The following is a 14897-nucleotide window of genomic DNA, read 5'->3' as shown; positions in this document are numbered from 1 at the left end:
TGTTCGCCGTGATGTTCTCCTGTATGTTTCCCTACCTATGACAGTTAGATGAATATACGCCATGATCAACATGAGAACGCAAAAGTAATGGATGATGGGAATGCTTCTGTGCACTGAAGGAGCTTCTTGCCTTGATCAATCGCAAGATGTTCTGCTTGTTTTGTGGTCCTGTTTGAATATTGCATACTCAGGAGCTCCAATTGCATGTCCCCATCCTCTGTTGCAAACATGGCCGATGGATTGCAGCATCCGTCGGTGATTCAGAAAATTCACGGGCAGTCTCACTTTATATCTCTTCTTTCGCGTGCCATCTGTGCGAGAAATTACGGACCGCACGATTTCGCAAGCATTGTAGGCTTGTAGCCATGGAGCGTTGCGGAGTTCTCTATCTCCAGCATTCCGGGGGCAGTGGTCTGGCTCTTCTGTCCTCTCTCCCATTTGGGTTCAAGCTCCGGCTTCCTTATGGAAGCTGTTTCTGCAGCTGTTTCCTAGTCGAGGAAGCATGTGGACTTGGCGGAGAGAGTAATTCCGCAACATGAGCTCAGGAGGCTTAGGAAAATTGCTCTCAGGATGGAGAGGATGGAAGTTGGGGATGCAGGGATTACCCAGGCTTTGGTGGATTCTATACATGAGAAGTGGAGAGAGGATGAAGTGGTGAAGTTGAAATTTGAAGGTCCCCAGTCACTTAACATGAAAAGAACCCATGAAACTTTGGAGGTTAGTGCTGGTCTCTTCTTTGCTTATGGATAAGTAAGTAAATGAAGGTTGAATCTTGATGAGCCTGGAACTTTCATGAGTTTGCTGATTGCTTGCGTGCATTTAAGTGCCGTATTTGACATCTGGAATGGATATAAAATCATGACTTCAAAAGATGCAATCACTTGAATAAATCTGCGTTGGCGTTGGAGACTTGAGAGTCTTTATTTTAATCATGAATCATTGATGCACTGAGATAATGAGCCTCTAATACACTTGCCTTGTCAGAGTAGGACTGGAGGCTTTGTTATATGGAGATCTGGAAGTTCAGTGGTGTTGTACCGAGGGATGGTGTATACGCTTTCTTGTGTCCAATCATACAACGAAAAAATACAGACCAGTGTGAATTCTCTGAAAAATGAGGACACAGCCAGTAATGTTTTTCATAGCAAAGGAGGCCGGATTTTATGTGGTTCTGCAGAATATATGAAGGATCTGTCTAAGGAAAAACGCATGGATATGAATGATCCTAACAGTTTATTAGATGAGTTGGGTCCACGGTTCAAGGATTGGTCAGGCTGTGAGCCAGTTCCAGTTGATGCTGACTTGCTCCCTTCAGAGGTTCCTGGATATAAACCTCCAGTTAAGCTTCTTCCTTATGGGGTTAGACATTGTCTGAGAAACAAAGAGATGACCAGGTTTCGTAGACTTGCAAGAACGATGCCTTCACGTTTTGCCCTGGGTATGTGTGCATCAATGGCAATAAAGTTTGTGCTTTTCTGCCATTGCTGGTTAATGGCTGACAAACTGGTTTGATTATACTATGTCTCAAAATTGTTCAAAACTAATCCTACTTTTTTTGTAGGAAAAAACAGAAAGCTGCAAGGTCTTGCTGAGGTCATGGTAAAGTTGTGGGAGAGCAGTGCTATTGCAAAAATAGCAATTAAACACGGCATGCTAAATACTTGCAATGATAGAATGGCTGAGGAACTGAAGGTTGGACAATCTACATATGTTGACTTTTTAGCATATATGTATGAGCTAATTATTGTTGAAAATGGGTGTTCTGTTGCTTTCATCGAGCACAGAACCTTTCAGATTCTGTACTTTATTTGATTTGCCTGACAGAAAGAATTGCCTACTATTTGCCATAGAGTGGTAGTTTGACTAAATCATTATCCTTCAAGCCCACAGTACAATGCTGAATTTTCTATTTCATTTCTGACCATGGAATTTATAATTGTTATCATAATGGTAAAACTCAGCCAAGGTTAGTGTGTCACCATTCTGGGACATACTTGTGTAGTGTTGTGAAGGATTGGTTATGCAAGTTCTTATCTCTCCGAGCATTTTGTTCCAATCTTAATGTTCTGGCATTATGATAATATCAACTTCTGTTTAGTGTTGCATATTCCGTCCTTTTTCTTTAGGTAAGGGAAATTTGGTGCTCTTGTTATTGATTTGTGTCATTTTGAATGCAGAATTTAACTGGGGGAACACTACTTCCTAGGAACAAAGATTATATTGTGTTTTACAGGGGCAATGACTTCTTGCCTCCTGTGGTGGTAGAAGCATTGAAAGAGAGAGAAAAACTAACAGATGTGCAGGCAAATGAGGAAGACCAAGCACGTCAGAGGGCCTCAGCTGCAATTGAATCAAAATTAAAAGCTTCTAAAAGCCCACTTGTTGCTGGCACTCTTACTGAAACTCTGGCTGCCACCTATCGGTGGGGGAATGAAATAAGTAGCAAAGATGTTGAGCATATGCGTAGAGATGAATCACTCAATAAGCACGCTGCACTCTTGAAATATCTTGAGAAGAAACTTGCTCTTGTAAGTTACGAGATTGAACAAACTTATGCTATAAAATTCTGCTCCATTTCCTTAATTATTTATCACATTTTCCATTTATTTTTTCCTCTTCTTTCCAGGCTAAAGGGAAGGTCAAAAGGGCTGAGAAAGCTCTAGCAAAAGTGCAGGAGAATCTTAGACCAGCAGACCTTCCAGTTGATCTGGAAACCATAAGTGATGAGGAGAGATCTTTACTACGTAAGATTGGTCTGAGTATGAAGCCCTTCCTGCTTATCGGTAAGAATAGCTGGTTTGCCTCTTGATTGAACAATGTAAAAAGTCAGCTTTCATGACTAGCTTTTCATCTTCTGTTTGGTTTAATCCAGGAAGGCGTGGCATTTTTTATGGTACCGTAGAGAACATGCACTTGCATTGGATGTATTGCGAGTTGGTGAAACTAATAGTGAGGGGAAAAAGTTTTGCACAAGTGAAGCATCTTGTAGTTTCTTTAGAGGCTGAAAGTGGTGGAGTGCTGGTATCCTTAGATAAGACTATGAAAAGCTATGCTATCATCATTTATCATGGGAAGAATTATCAAAGGACTCATGCAGTGAGACCCAGAAATTTGCTGACTAGAAGGCAGGCATTGGCTCGCTCTATTGAACTTCAGAGACGTGAGGTGAAACTGATTGAAAGACTATTCTTAATCCCTTATCCTTAAGCTTGTCACAATGCTTATCCTATTCTATGTTATTAAATTTTCTTTTACTGCAGACACTTAAGCATCATATTTCAGACTTGCAGGAGCGGATTGAGCTACTAAATTACGAACTTGTACGAGCTCTTGCCTTTAGAAATTTGATGAGACAAAAAACTAGCATTTATTTCAGTAATGCATTCTCTTCCTCCTTCTCAGGAAGATATGAGAGTAAACAACCAAATTGATGAAGAAAAACTTTCTAGATCATTTAATGCCGGAGCGACAATAGATGACACATCTGAGGTATCTGTCTCTCATCCTTTGGAGTACATTTGCTCCTCTACATGTAGAATCAGCATGTATCTCGAGGCAATTAACCTTAAAAGGCTTACTTTTGTATTAACTTGTAGAATGTTGCTATCTGAACTTAGATTCAGTTTTCTTTTCTTTGGTAGCAATACTCTCTAAAGGTGATGTCCTAATGCATGGTTCAGTTGTTTGGCTTTACTTCTATCTGGATGACATTTGGTGGAAGTTTGCAAGATCTTTCTGTCGCAGCAATCCTTAGTAATTTCTAGCATAACCTTCGTATGATTGATACCTTTTCTATAATTCGAAATCAGGATGAAGGAGAGGAGGCATATCTTAAAGTTTATGACAGTGGTGTGGAGGACACTTGAAGGAATTAAGAAGCTTGTTCATGAAAAAAAATTGGTAATTTTTACTGCTGGTTATACCTTCCCCTCTTTGCAAATTGTCTGAGGAAGACTAGCTCAGAAGAAGTTGAGCATATTATTGAATCAGAAATATGTCTCAAACATATTTGGTCACCTTCTTTTATCCTTTTGGCTGTAGAATATAGTTGGTCAGTTCATCACTGAGGTTCTGATGGAATGTTCGTCTGGGCACATACATAGCTTCCTTGCTTGATTAGGCAAGCAACATATTATATGCACTCGTCTTCACTTACTTACATAGCTTCCTTGCTTGATTAGGCAAGCAACATATCATATGCACTCATCTTCACTTAGGTTCATTATGCTATGGAACATTAAGTCACTAGTTCCTGCATCATCGATCAAGAGTCGGGCAATATGTTGCTTTCACACGGGTATTTGGTTTAGTCGTGCCTTTGCTACAGTGATCATTGATGTTTGCAAATGAGTTAGCTTCTTTATTTTTCTTCTAATTCCATCATCCTCGCAGATTGTCCAGGCACCCCTGCTTGTGGTCAGAAGCAGATTTCTTGGATGTTGTGAAACATTTTTGACCTGAGAGGAGTCTTTCTAATCACATGTAAGAAGAAAATTGAAATGCAAGGTGGGTGTGTCTTGTAGGGGTGAGACGAGGATTTCCTTATTGATGGTTAAGATGTGTTGTTCATTGTTCCTCATTTCCAGGACCTAGTCCCATGTGTGTTAATCTCATTTGAAGATGAGCACATACTTATGTGGAGACGAAGAGAGTGGAAGTCTTCCTTTCCAACTCTCGAAGTTTATTACAAGGATTATCCATCTAGTGTTGATCGTGCATGTGAAGGATCTCCTCTTCCAGTAATCTCAGAACAGGATGAAAACAGGAAGTTCCTGGCAAAACTAGTCCTCCTTCTGTTCAAGAAAACGAGGTATATGGAGTTACTGATGCAGATTCAATTTTGAGGGAGGTTGATGGAAATAAAATCACTGTAGGCAGCAAAAGCAGTGAAGCAGAAGAATCAGAAGATGCAAAGAGCATCAATGCAGCTGCTGCTATGCACGATGTTGTTGCGGAAGAATCCGAGACCATGGTGGAAATAGAGAAACTGCACGATGTTAAGGCAGGCTGTTGAGAACGGCAGTGCACTTATCTTGATTAGTAATTCATTGGATGTTGACATTGCTTACCAAAGGGCGGTTGCTTTTGCAAAGACTGCTCCACCTGGCCCCATTTTCAGGCACCGACCTAGAGAGCTGTGTCCAAGAAGATTGTGAAGGAAGAAGATGGAAATGTAGATGCCGAAGGCGAACCTTCTTCTACACTTACGGAGAGAGGAAACAAGTAGAGAGATACGAAAATTCAAAGGAAAAAAGAGTTGGATAAACACCACTTGTATGTATCACCACTAGGAAGCTTGAGGGTTGATGAACTCGCCAAGTTGTTGGCATGAGTTTTAATGCTTGTTGACATTTCATGGGGATGCATGTATCAGCTTCTCCACAAAATTTTGTCAATGCGATTGATGTTAATCTGTTGATTCTTGATGCCATGGTCTCTTTTCTCAAAAGCAATTTGTTACTTCGCTCTTTTCCGTTTACCCTTTCACTATCGAATTGAAATATTGAAATATAACGCACTTTTCTTTTCAAGTGAACACTTGATCAAATGAGACGTTTAACTTTCCTGCCTAATTAGCTTTACACTCATCATGAGACGTTTAACTCTCCCGCCTCATTAGCTTTTACACTCATCATCATCAAGGAGTATGGAGGACAGTGTGGCTTAAGAAGGAGAGATTGCACAATGCTTTGCCAAAGGTCATGGCAATGCATGAAGCGAAAGGGGCGACTAATGAGTATCAGTGCCGATCCTGATTCTTAAAATCTCTTTTTCTAGTCAAAAGATTTACGAGGAGAATGTGGATTGAAGCATTCCAGTCTGTACTCAATCTAAATAACGAATTTTCATGACTCCAGTGATCACTTCATGGAACTAAGCATATAAAATTTGCACGCACCAAAAAAAAAAAAAAATTTACACACACCTAGTTTAAAATAAACTTGGCATCCAAATCTGATACCTCATTTTTTTTTTTTAATTTCTTGCTTAACAACCTTTTTTGAAATAAACTTGGGCAACTCTTTTTTTTTTTCTTTAAAGCTTTCAAAAATAAATTCATACACGCTCCCATACTCAAAGCACTCAAAATCAAATGCTAAGGTCCTATGAAAGATTTATATGCTAACATCATCTGACCTCAATAGGTTGACAGAATTACTAGATCGTTCTGGTTCTTGTAATACTGATTTTAGCATCCGCTAGACAAAGGTTAACTAGCAGGTGGTCATTCTTTTTCTGCCTCCTTAATGTTTCCTCCTAAAATATGTTCTTTGCCTGCTCCATGATACTCAGACTGCTGTGATGGGAGTGACGAATACAGTGATAAAGTGAAGTGCCTGAATACATGTCGGGTTTGCAGTCACATTAAAGCAATAAAATCAAAAGAGTTGAGAAAAAGTACTTCTGCATCTATATAACCATTAGCCACCTTGCTTTCAGCATCAACAATAGGTTCAGATGATACAATTGACTCTTCCTCATTTGCCGGTGTTAAGAACTCATCTTTCTCTTCCACAGCGTGCTATACAGAACAACAAATGTCCAGATTCTTGGAATCATGTTGACTACAGAGAATCAATTGTGTGTACTGCATGATTAAACTTTTGATGACTTGCCGTAATTCCCTTATCTTGGACTCCAGTTGATAGATGATCATGTTCTGCTGCCAAATCTTCTTCCAAATCCTATCAAAAGTGGACACATGTAAAGAACTGGGAGGAAGTTTATTGCATAGGAAGTTAACATACTAATATGCATCCAGAACTTTGTAAGCATGGCTTACTATTAGGAAAAAAAGAAAAAAGAAAAGAAAAAGAAAGGCTTGAGCTTCCCTCATCCTCTCTGCAGACAAAGAAAGGCGTGTCTGAATTCTTCGTCTGCTTCAACTTCAATTCTTCCTGGTATTGCTTCATGCGCTTCTCTTGCTTCATTTTGCCAGGCCCTTTTCCATGAAATTTACGGGAAAGCAATCGGAAAGCTTCCTTTGGGGTTAACTGTTGCAAAACATTCAAAACAAGAAGATTGGCATAAAAACATCAAAGTAATGAATTGGTGTTTCTTTGTCAGACGCAAAAGAAATTATAATGGACAATTTAGTATTACAAGGCTTTATGATTAATATCTTTTTTTCGTTGAAAACTTACTATTTGGCCAAATTCATCTGTCCTTTCAATGCGGATCTCTTTCTATCCATCATCTGCAATGCCTACGAGCTTGCTTTTCTTCTTATCCATGTTTCTGCTGCTGCCTCTTTCCCAGCTTCGACACCTAAGAATTTCAGTCGCACATCGGGGGCCAAGAGAAAAGACAGCCAGTTGGATGAATTGATTTGATTTCTTGACTCAGAGAGGCCACACATATTCTCAACAGCAACAAGCCCAAAACATATAGCAATCATCTAATTTAAATAAGAATTATAAGGTAAACTATTTACCAGGTTGATGATAGGCATGAATGAGGCGTATATCTCAACTGCTCACTCATACAATGCTATAAGAGCCCCCACTGATCTAGGGGTCACTTCTTCAACAGTGACTGTTATAGACTCACGATCATTGGCATATAGAGCATAGCCCGTTCCCTACAGAAGTTCACCATATCTAAAAGGGATCAATTGCAGAAAACAACCGAGTGACTATAAGTAAATCATCCACTGAACTCATGTCTCCTTTCCAAGAGAAGTGTGAGATCTTAAACTTCAGAAACAATAGACATAAGAACTTTGACTATTGCTAGAATCTTCTTAAAGTTAAATATTAGTAGCTCTTATTGTAAACTAACTTGAAGCATTCCAAACAGATAGTCACCACAGGTAACACTAGGTTCAAGCTCCCAATCATCACAAAGCACTTCAATGAATGTTACGAAGAAGTTGTGCACACCCTCTCTCAGCTGTTGTTTGTAGCTATATGGAAATTAGACAATAACATGCATCAGGAATAATCACGTCACCAGCATGTAAAAGTAATAGTGGCATTACTTTATCAAAAAATTACTTATGCATGCTGATCTGTGCTTCCTTTATTCCCATAAACAGTAAGCCCTTGATTGACCTGTGAAATGAACAATTTGAGATTTAACATTTTGGAAACTAGAGATGGAGATGGAACTCCTTATTTTCACCAAAAAATTAAACACATACCCGATTGCCATCCAAATCAAATTGTTGCAGATACCAACTGAATAACAGAAGGCTGTCTTTGTAAGGAAGAATTACCATGTCCTGACAGCAATTTAAATAGTGAAACAATTGTCAATGACTGCAAACTGAAAGGGAAAAAAACAACAATTCAAAAGACACTCTCATTCAAATATAACACCTTAGATCCTACGCCATCAGAAGCCCAATACCAACATAAAGCAAGCAATGCAGCAGGGTTGTTCTTCACCTGGAAAAGAAAAAAGTTATTTCTGCTGACACAGGACTACAAAAGGCAAGAACCATCCTTTGATCAGTGTCAGTAGAGAAGCCACTCAGACAGCTACGGAAAACTACCGATAGTTCTTATGTTGTAACTTCTTCTTTTGTGTGTGTTTTCGTTTTTTTTTTTTTTTCGTTTTTGTTTTTTGCACTGAGGGGGGAATGATAGGGACTGCACATCAGGTATTATGGCTTTTGGTCACTCAAAGTTATTATATGCTTCATTTTAGAAGTAAAATTATCCAAGAATCCAAACATCTATGATTTAAGGTTCAGCGTTCAGTACTATTAAATTCTCAAAATGAGCCAGTCACTTTCAAGTTAGAAGTTATGTCTTCTACCAACTTCATTTCTTTAAAGTCAAAGCTAAAGCCAAAAACTCAAACCCATTAGCCTAGAGAATTCTTCATGGTCGTACTTCAGTTTTGCTCTTCCTCCGAACTCAGTAGGAAGGTTCTCCTCATCAAAGAATGATCTCATGAGCTCAACACTGTCGTTGTTCTTCAGGTACACAAACTTAACCTTTTGAAAAGTCTTAGCATCCAAGAAGTACTTCACAACCTGCGCCAAAAAATGTGAAGCGTCAGTCTTGGATCAGGAGAATTCTCGTAACTTGGATTTAAAAAGAGGAGGAAATACATCCTCTCATATTTGTTCTTCAGGTACACAAACTTAACCTTTTGAAAAGTCTTAGCATCCAAGAAGTACTTCACAGCCTGTGCCAAAAAATGTGAAGAGTCAGTCTTGGATCAGGAGAATTCTCGTAACTTGGATTTAAAAAGAGGAGGAAATACATCCTCTCATATTAACAGCATAACGAAGTGAGAGAATAAGGAGTCTCGGGATATTAGCCTTCAAAATGATGGATTTAAAGCATTTCTACAACTGTAACAGCATCTCATGCACAGATAAATGATGTACCAAGCCAAAGATGAAACAAGAGCCAAGAGCAATGCAAAAAGAGACGGGCATGGCATGAGAGAGCAGGCAAACTTTAAAATGGGACTAATCTATGTTGTTCTATTCTTTGCTGGCCGCTGGACTACGAGATAAGTTGAATATGGCCTCTTGGTGGTGCACCAAAAAAGTAGTGTCTGCTAGTGTATCTCTACCAGGAATTGGACCAACTAATGACTGCCTCAAGAGTGTTTGATAGAATATTGAATTCATATCAACACAGTTGTTTGACACTTGGCACAAGAGAATTGGCACCAAGCGAGCAAGCCACGGCCGTGCCATAGAATCTTAGGAGCTCGTTCCCATCAGCCAAACAGCGGGGGTGCTTCTTGGATAACTTGCTGGCTCTGATCTTGACCATCTCTCACTATTCTTTGAACCGGGCGAGGGTCCTTTGCATGTTGTGGACTTTCAAGACCCTCTCAATCTGTTCACAACTGCTGTGCTCAGACTTCAACCAGCTCGTTTGGCAGATTATTTCCACTATCCTTTTGGATGAATCTCCATCACTTAGTTCAGTTACTGGAAAAAGAAAAAGTTGCAATGAAATTAATCAAATTGACAGTTCAGTCTAAGAATTTCCATCCTCAGATAAGCTAAAAACCAGAAGTTCAACCCCCAGTTCGTTCAGGCTACTCCAAAATTAAACAAACGATTTTATATTTATCTAGACCAGAGAATGAGAAACTGCTAAGGCAATGCAGAAACAGATATGATCATGTGGTTCAAGGTAAGATGTTATTTTACCAGCATGTTTGGAGATGATGAGCTTCAACAGCATCCAACTTCTTGAATTGCTCCCGCACTTGTGGCAGATGAGAACCGAAGATCCTGAATGAGCATCAGGGCCCACCATAGTCCTGGACTTTGGGAAACCACCGCTTCTGGAACCGCCAGACGTGGCCGAACTCCCTTCAATCTTCCTTGAGGGAGTACTCATCGACCTTGGGAAACAGTAACTGCTTGGAACCATGTACTGGCCTCTAGGACCAGGCGTTCCGGGATGAAGTGTCCTGACGAAAGTCGACGAAGTCGAATCACTCCCGCTGTAATTCCTGCCAACTTTGCCTCCGATGCCCATGATCTGCAAAAAGGGGTACAGATAAGGGGGTGTATTGACAGTAAAGTATTATCTGCAAAAAGGGCCACTTCATGGTTTCTAATGGCCAGAAAAACTACTGACTCAGGTCAACCACATGGTCAGCCATGGAAATCAGATAAATATGAGCAATTGATCAAGGAGATACACTCTGCGAAAATTCCAGTACTTACAAGCACTGCAATTTTGAAATCTTAATTACCTTAGATTCAAACTGCAGCGAGTCATCTTCCTCACTGTGGTGAGAGTTACTCCATCGACAAAACATGGTGCCTGAAGCCACAAAAATTGAAGGAATTAATAATATATCTTTAAAGAACTATTGATGGCCTACTATAGAAGTAACAATTCACACCATATAAGAACATGTACAGATATTCAAAAGACTAGGAATGAGAGCATATTTCCTATAGGTAAAACAGACGGGAAAATAAATTGCAGAGGCAAATGGAGCCTTCGCTCTCTAGTTTTTAACAGAACAAAAAGGAAGGGCAAGTGAACTAAGCCCTTAATTTTAAGGAAAGAACAACCTAATAATTGAGCAATGTAGATGTATTGCAATTCAACCACATTGATGCTATGGTGCAAAAAGTAAAGCCCGTATATAGGATAGGCGGCACTGCAACATCAACTATCAATAGTGTCACTGTGCTTGAACCTGTAAAACAATTGCAGCTCCCCCGAAGGAAACATGCTCTCAAATTCTTAATTTGTGAGATATTCATGAACTAGAACCAATGTGCACATTGCATACGCGTATCTAGACAGATTAAAAAAAAGAAATTTCCCAAGAAAGCACTAGAAATGCTACAAGAAAAATACCAAATTTGTCTCCATCGCCGTACTGTCGGAAGCTTCTGTTCTATCAGCATTCTGGTTCTCCACATCAATCACGACTCCATCGGAATCATCGTCCTCAGAATCATCAGCCACAACTTCCCAATCAGCGCTACGCACGCTCTCCGCCAAAGGAGCGTCCTCTTTGCCCTCTCCATTAACCACAATCGACGGCGGCCTATCCGGCGAAGCCTTCTTGACCTGCGGCCTCCTGCTCCCAGAACTAGTAGTCATCCACACATGAAACAAAAACAAAAACACAAACAAAAACAAAAACAAAATGAGAATCCCGAACACGCGCCATGGAAACCAAGGAAATCAGCCAGCTAGCGGAGCACCTGAGGCCGCGCTGCCGCATCTTGAAGCAGGCGGGGAGAAGCCGGCGGCGAGGGGCCGGGGAAGCGAAGGTCCGCGGTTCGTCGATTGTTCGCGGTCCTCTCGCCCGTGCGGTGGTTCGTCGGTCGGAAAGAGGGAATGCACAGAGAGAGAGAGAGGTCGCGGTCCTCTCGCCGGCCCCGTGCGATGGTTCGCCGGTCGGAAAGAGGGAGGGCAGAGGGAGGGAGCTAGATCTCGCGGTCCTCTCGCCGGTCCGGTGCGGTGGTTCGTCGGTTGCTGGCTGTGGTTCGCCGGTCGGAAAGAAGGAGGGCACAGAGAGACTGGGAGGTCGCGTCTTGTTCGTCGGAGAGAGAGAGGGCGGGTAGATTGAGAGGCGCGAAGAAAGAGAAGAAGAAGAAGAAACCCTCGCTCGGTCCGAATTTTTTTAAAAATGGCGCCTGATTTTCTCCTCAGTCTGACCAGATTGTGGGTCCCATGCCGAGCCGAGCCTAGCCGAGCGGAGAAAGTCTTTTCATTTTCCTGTGGATCCCCCAGGACAGGTGTCGAAATCTGAGTGGTATGTGTGCGCCACGTCAGCGATGACGTGGCGCGCACGAACCACTGAATATTTTCTCCTTCTCTCTTCTCGGTCATGATTGCACTGTGCACTTTGGGTGCGTTTGGAATTAGCATTTCCAAACCCCTTTAGACCTCAAAGCCCTTTGGGCTAAAAAAATTGGTGTTTGGCAAAATATTTTGTAAGGCATTTGGTGAAAGCCTGCGCGGGCATTTCGAGCTTTCTCGGTAGGCTGATACTCTGTTCATATTTTTTTTTCCAAAATTATCCTTACGAACTATTTGTTTTTCCGTTTTCGCCCTTGTGAAGATCACTGTTCATCTTCTCCGTCGCCGAGGTCCCCGGCGGTTTGCTCGGTCGCGCGACCACGGCGAGGTCGCGCGACCGCCGGGCGAGGTCGCCCGACATCCGGCGAGGTCGCGCCACCGCCGGCGAGGTCGCGCGACCCGGCGCGGCCGTTCTTAGAGGGTTGCGTAGCCTCGGCGACGATCGGCCGTCGCCGAGGTTGCGCGACCCGGGCGCGGCGCGTCGCCGCCGAGGTCGCGCGACCCGGGCGCGGCCCTCGCCGAGGTCGCGCGACCCGCGCGGCCCTCGCCGAGGTCCCCGACCTCGGCGCGGCCCTCGCCGAGGTCCCCGACCTCGGGCGCGACCACGCCGGCCCTCGCGACGGCGTCGTGCGACCTCGCGGGCCCGGATCCGGGTCGCCGGAGGTCGCGACGGCGTCACGCGACCTCGCCGGCCCGATCCGGGTCGCCCGGAGGTTGCGGCGGCGTCGCGCGACCCGCCGGCCCCGGATCGAGGTCGCCGGAGGTCGCGAGGGCCGCGCCGACGCGCCGGATGCCGCCCCGCCCTCGCCGGGTTTTCATTTTTTGTTTTTTGTTTTTATTTTTCTTTTGATATTTTTTTTTTCACAAAAGCCCTTTGTCCCCCAAACACCATTTTAGCCAAAGGTACTTCACAAAGGGCTTTTAAATTACAATTTACCAAACACAATTTGCATTTTGAAAACACATTCAACTCAGGTGCTTTCGTTTTCCCAAAGACTTTCCCAAAAGTCTTCCCAAACGCACCCTTTGTCATGGTCCAAAAGGAGAGAAATGAAAATTGCACCCAGAACATTCAACCTGAAAGTGCCGACCAAGATAATAGCTTACGAAATTTGCCAATATTTAAAAGGTGATCCACAATACTCGAAAATTAATTAAATTCAGATGCATCTAATAGATTTCCGGACGCGGACAAAGTGGCGTTATTTCCCAAGCAATGGCCAGAGCGAAGGGGCTATCCAGAGAAAGATGCCACTTAACTGTGACGACGTGACGTTTTTAGTGGTTGACAATGAGTTGCTGAACCCTCGCACGTGCAACGATCATCAGCAACCCGCGCACAAGATCACCAAACAGGATTCTATTTTTCAGCTTGTCCGAGTGCAATCGAACTGGATCTTCCACATCATCCCATGTAGTGCTTGATTGGGGTTGACTTCAATTAGAATTATCAAACGAATAATTTGGATTGAGTCATAAATGGTTCAGTCCAAATTAATTCATTTATCATAATGTAAATTTCTCAATACATACTCAATATGATTTGTATTGTTAAAATACTTTCATATTTAACTAAATTTAGGAAATTCATTTCTTGTGATTTTTTTAAAAAGTATTGCTAAAACATTTTCATGCAATACAATATAGTTGATAATTTTTATAACTTTAACGATTTTCAAAATTTATAATTTATAATTTTTTATTTACTTAAAATTTCTCAACTTTTATATTTTATATTTTCTTTATTTTCTATTTTTTTTAAGAAATTAAGAAATAGAATATTATTTAATGTGTCCTTGTCAGTGTTGGCCAAACCGCAAGCTGTCCATTTAATATTGTTTTGTTTTTAAAAGCAAAAACAATCCATTTATGACCTATACCATTAAATATGAGTTAAGATATGGGTTCTAGACCCATTTTGCCACCATTAGAACACTTTCCCATAAAACACACCCCCCCAGGGGCGGGGCGGCCGGAGTCAACTTAAGTGCGTAATCAACCATATTCTTGCTAATATTGTGCATCAGACCGAGAAATCATAGCCAAACAGTACAAGGTTAACTACGGTAGAAAATCGAGTTCAAGGTTTTATTCCTAGCCAAAGCCATTGCAACCAACACGACCAAGAAGGGACCATTCTAATGGAGGTTCGGATCGGATCAACGGTCAGGTTAATTTTCTGCTCCTCCTCCATCCCCTACTTCCGGGCAAATGCTCGGACGATTAGCTTCCTTATGGATTGACTTATCTTGTTTCACCCTTTGCAATGATCTTCGACGCGACAACAAAGACAACTCAAGATCCAACAAGCAGTTGATGATCTCAGCCCTTTGCGGCACCGGGGTGGACCGGCTCGTTTATCTTTTGGCATGCCTTTCGTGGAAGGCCTTAATCCGCCCCAGGCCATCTTGGAGAGAAAATGGCTCGACAGCAAAAGTGACGCGAAGCCAGTTCTTCATTCCAAAAGCTATCCCTGCAAACCCGAATGTCATATATTATTATCTGATGGATACGGATGGTGCTTGAGAAAAGCAAGAACCCTGCAGCGAAAACGGGATGGGTTTGCTATGGAATTATCTGAGCATTAGTTCGCAAGAATGCCGCGAGTGAATTCAAATGAAATCAATGATCCTTTTTTCTTCC

At 42.0% G+C, this 14897-nt stretch overlaps 2 protein-coding genes and 1 long non-coding RNA gene across 6 annotated transcripts; 1 reads left to right on the top strand and 2 right to left on the bottom strand.

Moving 5' to 3' along the window:
* The first annotated feature begins 228 nt into the window (after positions 1-228).
* LOC104430485 (CRM-domain containing factor CFM3, chloroplastic/mitochondrial) lies at positions 229-5125 on the top strand. Its single transcript, XM_039298903.1, has 11 exons — positions 229-255; positions 493-717; positions 985-1438; positions 1562-1692; positions 2178-2528; positions 2627-2783; positions 2873-3165; positions 3261-3320; positions 3403-3489; positions 3810-3900; positions 4393-5125. The coding sequence occupies exons 1-10, from the start codon at positions 229-231 to the stop codon at positions 3864-3866; spliced, it is 1842 nt and encodes a 613-aa protein (XP_039154837.1). The 3' UTR covers positions 3867-3900; positions 4393-5125.
* A 1200-nt stretch (positions 5126-6325) lies between these two features.
* On the bottom strand, positions 6326-10141 carry LOC104440896. Of its 4 annotated transcripts, none has more exons than XR_005551558.1 (8): positions 10127-10141; positions 8809-9901; positions 8322-8390; positions 8144-8224; positions 7982-8054; positions 7436-7582; positions 7146-7269; positions 6326-6995 (listed from the first exon to the last, which is right to left on the bottom strand). It is a non-coding gene; the product is annotated as an uncharacterized LOC104440896 (long non-coding RNA). The 4 variants fall into 4 exon arrangements; XR_005551559.1 differs by having other exon boundaries at positions 7146-7582; positions 8809-8983; positions 9535-9901; XR_005551555.1 differs by having other exon boundaries at positions 7146-7582.
* A 43-nt stretch (positions 10142-10184) lies between these two features.
* On the bottom strand, positions 10185-12024 carry LOC120293548. The gene is made up of 4 exons (XM_039313198.1): positions 11654-12024; positions 11301-11538; positions 10681-10751; positions 10185-10463 (listed from the first exon to the last, which is right to left on the bottom strand). Exons 1-4 carry the CDS (start codon positions 11671-11673, stop codon positions 10316-10318), a joined length of 477 nt encoding a protein of 158 aa, XP_039169132.1. The 5' UTR covers positions 11674-12024; the 3' UTR covers positions 10185-10315.
* Positions 12025-14897: the final 2873 nt, after the last annotated feature.

Source organism: Eucalyptus grandis, chromosome 1, assembly GCF_016545825.1.
Source record: "Eucalyptus grandis isolate ANBG69807.140 chromosome 1, ASM1654582v1, whole genome shotgun sequence".
In the NCBI taxonomy this organism is placed as follows: domain Eukaryota; kingdom Viridiplantae; phylum Streptophyta; class Magnoliopsida; order Myrtales; family Myrtaceae; genus Eucalyptus; species Eucalyptus grandis.
This window is presented reverse-complemented; position numbering and strand designations above follow the sequence as displayed.